Genomic DNA, 9,239 nt, shown 5'->3' with positions numbered 1-9,239 from the left:
TGTATATACTTAACCTGATTTTTTTTAACAACAATAAATTTTATTATAAAATTTCTTTCTTTCTTTTCAAACTTAATACAATAAATGGAGGGCTTAAGATTGGAAGACATTTAATAGTATAGGAGTTACACGATATTATAAAAGTCCGTGCAATTAAAATTGAAGTTGAAAAGATAGAAGGCAAAGAACGTATCAAGAAGACCAAAAAAAAGGAAACAATGAGGACCTAATAACCTATAAAAAATTAAAAATTGAAAAGTAAAATGTTATTCTTTAAACAATGTAAGCTTTAACTCTTTTTGTTGTGCCAAAATTACAATTTTGTATAAATACGAAGCAATTTGTGCTGATACAATACTTAATATTCAGTTCAAATTTTTTAATTGAAACTATTTTAATTCGCTTAAAATACGATATTAATATTATTTATATGAGAAAAAATATATTATCAATAATATTTTATTATTGACGCAAAACACACATGCAACCCAAATTCCTAATATCTACTTCCCTATAAAACCCTATTATCACCCTAGAAATCAAATTCCACCTCTCAACGTCTTTACAATCTCCACTCTTAACACATAAGACAAACTTTTTTCTTTTCTCTCTTAACAATGAGAGCTCCAATGGGTATGTACTTGTCAATATTGTGTATTAAATCAATACGTACTTTTCACTATATATCTCTGAGTTGTGTCAAAAATATTGAGTTTTATTGAACCGGTAAACAGGCGGCTTTCGCGTCTGTCACATATGCCCATCATTGTATATCTTCATTCATATGGTGTATAGTAGAAGTTTTAAGATTATCTGTTCAGTTTTTTGAATAGTTTTATCTTTAATTTGTGTATCTCTACCTTCGTAAGATAAGGTAAGGTCTACGTACACTCCACCTTTCCCAAACTCCCACTTTGTGGGATTACTCGGAATCTGTTGTTGTTGTTGTAGTAATTTGTGTTTTGGATTATTTATTGCTTGACCTTAGGTCGTGGACGTGGCGGTAGAGGAGGCTTCAATGGCCGTAACCACTCCAATGCTACAAGAGGCAGAGGTGGTGGTGGACGTGGTGGTGGTCATGGTATTGGACGTGGGGCTGTTCGTCGTGGTGGTCGAGGTGGCGTTGCCGGAAGGGGTAGAGGAAGAGGAGGCATTGGTGGTCGTGGCGGAGGAGGAATGAGAGGTGGTAGGAATGTGGTGATCATTCCTCACAGGCATGAAGGAATATTTTTAGCCAAATCAAAGGAGGATGCTCTTGTCACTAAAAACTTGGTACCTGGTGTTACTGTTTACAACGAGAAACGCATATCTGTTCAGGTTCCTCCCTCAACATTCCATCCTAATTTCCTCTAATTGCAGTGAAGTTGATAATTCTTAATCTTTGATTAATCTACTTTTTTGGTTGAATTCACCTTTTGAATTAACATATACTACTAGCATAATTTGTGTATTAAATAGTGGTTAGCATATTCTCGTTTCCTTTGTTTTTTACTTCAGTAGTTATTCAGAGAGAGTCAAAAGGTTATTTTGTTTATATTGATTTAGCAAACCTTTTTACACCAAATTAATTGGTGGTTTTACAGATGCTATTCTGTTTATGTAGTTTTAAAATTGACTCTCAATTTTTATTAAGAAGATAGATATAGCATATAAACCTAACTAATAAGTCATACAATAGAAGTAGTATATCTGGGAAATATTGAAGATTTTCATGAAATATTCCTGTGCTTGATTTAAAAATTCTCGCGTCTTAACAGACATAGTTTACTGCGTTGTTTTTTTCCATTCACCAGAGTGAAGATGGAACAAAGGTTGAATATAGAGTTTGGAATCCATACCGTTCAAAATTGTGCGCTGCCGTCTTGTGTGGCATAGATGATACTTGGATTGTGAGTATATTTTTTTTCCATTGAATTACATTCAACAGACTTTTTAATATTCTTACATATATGCTCTACTTTTTATTTTCCTCAGTCAATTAATATTGTTTTCCTTTTCGTTCTTAAAGAAACCTGGAAATCGTGTTCTTTACTTGGGAGCTGCTTCTGGAACTTCTGTTTCTCATGTCTCTGACATAGTTGGACCAGTAAGCTATCAGTTTATTTACATCTTAGAGTATTACTAATACTGAAGGAGAGCCTTTGAGCAACTGTAAAGTTGCCTCCGTTTGACCTATAGGCGACGGGTCGAGCCGTGGCAAAATCAGCCATTAATGCCTACATTAGAATAGGCTGCCTACATCACACCCCCTTGGTGTGCGGCCTTTTTCCGGATCCTGCATCAACGTGGGAGGCTTCGTTCACCCTTCCCCGGACCTCGCGTTAACGCGGGAGCTTCGTGCACCGGGCTGCCTTTTTTTATTTATTTATAAATACTACTAATACTAGTATTATAATTGAGTTGTGAATTGTTTATCAAATTAGGGGGGAGTGGTGTATGCTGTTGAATTCTCAAACAGGAGTGGGAGGGATTTGTTGAACATGGCCAAGAACAGAAGAAATGTTATTCCCATAATTGAAGATGCTAGGCATCCTGCAAGATACAGAATGTTGGTTGGTATGGTGGATGTCATCTTTTCTGATGTTGCTCAGCCTGATCAGGTCACATTCTTAATTTTCTTTATAAGATCTTATACTTGTCATACCAATTACTCCGTCGAGAATATGTTATAGACTTTTAGTCATGTTTGTACGTTACTTCTTGTCGTATCTTTATAGAAGTCTTTTAGTTGTCTTAGAGATTTTTTATGCCAGCAGAGAACTTCTAATATTTTTTATTTTTATTTTTTATAATATTGGTCGGAGAGCTTTAATATATATCAATCTTAACTTGTTTGGGATTGAGGCTAGTTGCAAATATTTGTATTAGTAAGATCCTATTGAACCTTTGTCACTTGCTTGAGTTAATTAACAAAGCACTTCTTTTAATTTCTTTTACTAATTCAAGTGGGATTTTCAAAATCTAAGACATCCTCTTATTTGTTCATTTCCTTCAATCCATATTCCTTTTTGAAATGGAAAGGAAAATGTAACTCTTTTGTTCCTTTTCCAATGTATCTCCAAATATTTGGGGATACAATGAAGGATTCTATCGTTTGACATATATCAAGCATGTGATGAATTAGCCGGCGTGTCTCCATATACTTGGTGATTTCCAGGCTTCTGATTCTATTATAATTTTCATTTTTTTAATACATTACTGCTACTCTTATTTTTACTTTCTTGGTCTTTTGAGTAAAAGAGTTTGTTATCTAAGCAGCACAGATAATATTACTGCTGTTAGTTTTGTTTCTTCATCAACATCTTGTTCTGGATAAAATGCAATACAATAGGTGGAGGAAAATCACAAATGTAAGCTATGTAACTTATCTGCTACATACTTGTACAGCAGGTGCACAACAACCATTTTTATATATTGTGTTTTAGTGTACTATTTATTATCTATACTTACATTTGTTATGTTTTCAATAAGTTAAAAGAAGGTAAAGCGCTACAAGAATCACTTGAAAGTTATCGATAAAAGTGAAACTGTTAACTCTTTCTTTCAAAGGAAGTTTATGCTCTCTTAACTCAATTACCACCCATAAAAAGAGTAGAAAAAATTATAGTGGAAGTCTTTAGAGAAAAACACTAATTATTGTTATCTTATGAAACAATGTTACTAAACAGGTTATGTTTTCCAATTGTTTATAAGAGCTGCTATAACTTGCATATGTTTGGCCTCAGATGTTACATCTCCCCCCATCCCTGATCCAGAATCTATTGAGTGCTATGCTTTACTTTTTACCCGTTTCAGATAAGGATCTTAGCCTTGAATGCATCATATTTTCTCAAAGTTGGAGGTCACTTTGTGCTGTCAATCAAGGTGAGTCCATTTGGTACATTAAAGCATCAGTTTTGGAAGTATCTTTTTCCACTCTAGATATATGCGTTGATGGTATAAAAAGATGCTTGCACAATCAAATTATCAATATATGTAAATCTCTATAATAAGCAATGCTTGGCCTTATTTGTTTTTTTTTTAAGATTAAGACGTCTGAATCTGAATACACATCTGAGTATTAAGATCTGAATACTAAATGATTAAGACCGTCTGATCTTTAACATCTGAATATATAAAATTTATCTTTATTTGAAAATTAATAAACATAAAATTCATACGAAATACTAGTTAATCTAATATTTTATCAATAAAATATATAGTTATAAATATAATAGCTGCTGGTGGTGATGACTAATGGTAGTGCTTGTGAATGCCGATTAGAGGCGGTGGTTGGTGGTAGTTTTGGTTGATGGTGGTGGTTCAGGGTAGTAGCTAGTGGTGATTGGTAATGGTGGTGATTATGATTGAGGATGGTGGTAGTGGATGATGATTGTTAATAATGGCGGGTGGTGGTAGTTGTGATTGAGGAAGGTCATAGTGGGTGGTGGTAGTTTATAATGATGGGTAGTGCCGGCTATGGTGTTGATGGTAATGGAGTGGTTAGTTGTGGTAGTTGAGGTGGATGAGTGTTGGTTGTGGTTGAGAATGATGGTGGTGGGAGTGGTAGGGATGATGGGTGGTGGTAGTCGATAATGGTGGTGGCTATGATTGAGGGTGGTGGTGGTGGTGGTTGTGGTGGTAGTAGTAGTGGTGGCGGTAGAGGTGGTGGTGGTTGAGTATGGTGGTGGTGGGTGGTATGGTGGTGGTGGGTGATATGGTGATAATTGATAATGATAGGCGGTGGCGGCAGTTAATAATGAACGTGGATGATAATAGGGGTGTGCATTCTATTTATCGATTTGATTTTGACCCTTATTGATAATTACTTATCGATTATCGATTTGTACATATGCTTATCGTTATTGTTTCAATAAGGTTTCGATTTTTTCGATTTCATTTATCGATTTTTACGGCTTATCGATTACACCAATAAGAAAATTTGCGGGATTCCACGGAAAGTATATCGATAAATACGCCTAACTAATATGGACAAAAAGAAGCTAAAATAAGACGAACACCGTTTATAACATAAAAATTGTGTCAACAAGCACATGTAATGGATACGGAGGTGAAATCAGCTGATGCTTGAAATTGTAATAAAGGCACGGAGAGAGAGGGAAAAACGTACTATTGAAGTCGCTGGAGTACGCCAGAGTACGCCGAGTTCGCCAGAGTTCACTTTCTCTGCTGGGTTTGTAGTTCGCGGGAGAGAGAGAGAGAGAAAGGTAAAAACGGCGCTGAAGAATGGGTAGAGGAAATAATAGGGTTAGGGACTTAAGGAAAGGGTATTATAGAATAAGGGTATATTTGTCTTTTTAGTATATCTTATCGGTTTATTGATAAACCGACAACCGAAGAGGACAAAATCGAAATTGATAACACGATAAGAAAAATTTCAAAATCGATAAACGATATCGATAAACCGATAACAAATAATCGATAAATCGATTCGAATGCATACCCCTAGATGATAACATCTTAATGAAATTAAGTCTTTGTTATAGATCTTAATCATACAGACCTATTCAGACCTATTAAGTGGTTGTAAAGTAACAAAAAAAAACATACTTAATGATTAAGATCTGAATAATTAAGATTCAGACTTTAAAAACAAACGCACTTTATGTCTGAGATATGAATGACATCTTAATGAAATTAAGTCTTTCTTATAGATCTTAATCATACAGACCTATTCAGACCCATTAAGTGGTTGTAAAATAAAAAAAAACAAACACACTTAATGATTAAGATCTGAATAATTAAGATTCAGACTTTAAAAACAAACGCACCTAATGTTTGAGATATGAATGATTAAGATTCAGACCTCCATTAAGTGCAAACAAATGAGGACCCAGTAAGTATAATAACTAACTTGCTATAATATGTTAAAATGCATTTATAGTATAAGAAACGGAGTTATGGAGCAATGGTAAATTCGTCTCCGTATGACCTACATGTCATGGGTTCGAGCCATGGAAGCGTCCACTAATGCTTGCATTAGCCGTGAATACATGATGTTTTGTGCACCGTGCTAGAAAAGTTCTTTATATTGTCCTTAGTATATACTAAAATACTGTCATCATATTGATGCCACCACTGAGATGTCAAAATTATCTAGGGAAGTACTGTCTTGACTCCTTTTGGTTTTGCAGGCCAACTGCATAGACTCTACCCTTCCAGATGACAAAGTATATGAACAAGAAGTGCAGAAACTGAAGGCCAACCAATTCAAGCCTATTGAGCAAGTTACTATGGACGAGTACCAAAGACACCATGCTTGTGTTATTGGAGGATACCGAATTCCAAGAAAGAAGAACCCTGTTGCTTAGCTGATTTAAGTTTCTACTTTTATCTAGCTCTGTATCCCTTATATATGCTTCTAATTAGGCATCTTTTATATTTAAATTGCACTAGTAAACTTCAGTGAGATTTATATTTCTTATGCAAAGATTGGTTCAGAACATATTGCTACTTATATATGAGATTTATAAAGGTTAACATCACCCTTCCATATTATACAGTGTTTTTGATATAATCCTTTTGGCACATGGCTTGCAAGTGGTTTTCACTTTGCACAAAAAGAAAATATCTATCCACCCTATGAGGAAGAAACAACATAAACTACCATTGTACAGACTTTTGCTCTCTAATTTCAGAAGCGCATTTTGTTATCACACAAGAACAAATTCATTATTTATCACAACAAAGAATTGTGTTACAAATTTGTTCAGGTATAAGTTCCCAAACCCAATGACCTACTCTGCATTTAGCTCCTGAAAAAAAGAGAGGAGCTAAACTTGACACATATATAACTACCACAATGAGGATATATTTACACGGAGCAGGAGAAGAAAAATAAATCCTGCGACCGTTCACCTTACATCAATAAATTGTTCTTGTGGAACTTCACTCACAAACCTAGAAGTACTTGTTTCACAAAATTTCTGTAGAATCTTGATAAGAGAGCGTGTCCGCTTCTTCGCTTGGTTGGTTCCTTCAGTCAGAAGTGAATAAAGAAGTGGCATAAGCGCCTGCTCTCTTACCAGAGCGGCTAATACCTCCGCGCCACAGTTGATGCATAAATATAATAAAATGGAAACACTGTACTCTTTCCCCGCTCGAGATGTTGTATTCTGTAATTGACTCAATATTACTGGTAATGCTGAAGCTTCTAAAATTGCAAATGACCCTTCAGTTTTTTCTGCTAATGAAGCTAGAACTGCCAGTGCATCTGTGTTTAGTTCAACTTTATCCGAGGAAGCTAAAAGATCAACTAGTGCTCGAACTGTTCCAGCTCCAAGTGCTCTCTCATGGTTCCTGTGACTTAGCAGTAACCCGAATACCGCAACAATGGCGTTCTTTTTTCCACAACTCGTTCCGTCTTTGATGAGTTCAACTAAAGCAGGAAAGACTTCTGGATTTTCTCCGATTGCCTTTCGGTATTCGCGAGGTGAAGATATGTAGAAAATTATTGCAGCTGCAATTTGCTTAGCTTCTACCTTTAACCCATCCTTAAGAACACGGATAATCAAATTCAGGCCTCCATTTTCCATGATCACTTCCTTTCCATTTGAATGTTTTGATAGCTTGAGCAAAGCAGAAATTGAGTTCTCTTGCATAATTGGATCATTTGTGTTAAGAATCTGTAAGAGTGCTGGGATAGATGCAGCTTCAATTAAAACAGACCTATTGAAAATATTTGATTTTGCCAACAATCGAATTTCATAAGCAGCCTTTGTTATCTGCTGATCTGAACCAAAATAAAGTCTGCTCGCAAGAAATTCGGAGAGGAATTTGATTGCTTCAGCAGCTGCTGGACTTCCTGGTAAAATAGTACGCGATATATCGCGATTTTTCTTCCTTGATTTAGCTAAGGATATTCCATTATCAGCGCAGAATTGTTGAATGAGCTTCCGCAGAGTCGAATTAGGTAATAATTCTGTGCTTTGTAGAATCTCCCCTGTTTTGGGACAGATGAGGTTCCCTGACTTGAGCCATCTTTGAATCGAAGCACGATCATAGGTTTGACCCGTGGAAACTGTTACAGGATCCGTCATGAGTTCAAGAGAAATCGGGCATCGAAAATCCTCAGGATTCAAGCAAGTCAAAGTTTCAAGATTGGATGTTCCATCTGATTGATCAGTGTTGCCATAAACAGAGTCCTCGAACAGAATTCCTCTACAATAGCTCAAGAATCCTACTAAACTGCTTAACATTGGCACTTCTCTTTCGTAATTCTCTGAGCATTCAAAATTAATTTCTTCTTCCAAGAATTTAATCTCCTTATGGCACTGAGCCCAAGTGGTGATCTTAAGATAATCCAGAACTTTCTTGATTATACACGTGTCTGGCTCGTACTTGTTTTCAAAATTGGTTCACAATTAGAATTACCCTTTTCATGGCATATTCATCTTCAGGGTCGAGCTCCATTTTTGCCCTCTGTGCTTGATTAGCCACCATTATCACTAACTCCTTGATTTCTCTAGAAATATTAAGAGAATTCAAAGGAAGAATATCAAGTGCCGTAGCCACAGTTCTAATCAAAGCTCGAAATTGGCTCGCTACAGAGTGGGATTTCATAAGCATCCAAGTTCTTGCCCCTTCACGCGTACAATCATCTAATAGAAATTTTAGCTTTTGGAATGTTGTGTGGAGTTCTGCAAAACAAAGAATAATGGAATCTCTAATACTAGGAAGATTATCTCGGATTTCCTCGAAAAAAATCAAGAGGATTCCCACTTGTCTAATGGTTTCTCGGACATTTTTCCTTTGAGTTGCAAAGAATTTGGATTTGAAATTGCATATGTTACGAGACAGAGTAATTAAAGAATCCAAAAGGGTTGCCGGAGATATATTCTCACAGGGATGAACCGCCGGGAATGTCAAAATCCGGCGATCATTCCGTTCAAATCTTTGAATCATTGAACAAACTAAAGCGTTTAAGGTTTAAATTTGAAGGTTCTCTCTTTGATTTTTTTCAATTTTTGGCTTTTGATATTTGCTTTGTTTTCATTTCAAGATTGGGAAGTTTAACAATTTGGAATTAGGACCTGGAGTCGGTTACGGATACCGTTAGCTCCATTTATAGAAAGATTATAACCAGACAATCTGGGACAACACGTGGCACCAATATCTACGCGTAAACTGATTGGCTGCGTTGACTGGAGTGAATCAGTACAATGAAATGTACTTAGGATGCGCGAATTATTGGACACGTGTACTGGACACGTATGTTGTAACGATTGGGTTTGTTATGT

General features: G+C 35.9%; 1 protein-coding gene and 1 pseudogene across 2 annotated transcripts; one reads left to right on the top strand and one right to left on the bottom strand.

Annotated features, from left to right (window-relative positions):
• The first annotated feature begins 544 nt into the window (after positions 1-544).
• LOC109238474 (probable mediator of RNA polymerase II transcription subunit 36b) lies at positions 545-6,500 on the top strand. The gene is made up of 7 exons (XM_019404945.1): positions 545-633; positions 989-1,317; positions 1,794-1,889; positions 2,009-2,086; positions 2,424-2,600; positions 3,796-3,864; positions 6,135-6,500. The coding sequence occupies exons 1-7, from the start codon at positions 618-620 to the stop codon at positions 6,309-6,311; spliced, it is 942 nt and encodes a 313-aa protein (XP_019260490.1). The 5' UTR covers positions 545-617; the 3' UTR covers positions 6,312-6,500.
• Positions 6,501-6,645: 145 nt separating this feature from the next.
• On the bottom strand, positions 6,646-9,034 carry LOC109238473 (annotated as a pseudogene). The gene has a single exon (XR_002069751.1). The product of XR_002069751.1 is annotated as a U-box domain-containing protein 19-like (transcript).
• Between the last annotated feature and the right edge of the window lie 205 nt (positions 9,035-9,239).

The sequence above is a fragment of the Nicotiana attenuata genome, unplaced genomic scaffold (genome assembly GCF_001879085.1).
Source record: "Nicotiana attenuata strain UT unplaced genomic scaffold, NIATTr2, whole genome shotgun sequence".
Classification (NCBI taxonomy): Eukaryota; Viridiplantae; Streptophyta; class Magnoliopsida; order Solanales; family Solanaceae; genus Nicotiana; species Nicotiana attenuata.
The sequence above is the reverse complement of the archived record's forward strand: the minus strand, read 5'-3'. Positions and strand labels throughout refer to the sequence as shown.

Bases quoted from the DNA above. Each gene is read 5' to 3' on its own strand.
- LOC109238474 (XM_019404945.1), top strand. The intron at 1,318-1,793 runs GTTCCTCCCTCA...TCCATTCACCAG, and splicing joins AGAAACGCATATCTGTTCAG to AGTGAAGATGGAACAAAGGT. The intron at 1,890-2,008 runs GTGAGTATATTT...TCGTTCTTAAAG, and splicing joins GCATAGATGATACTTGGATT to AAACCTGGAAATCGTGTTCT.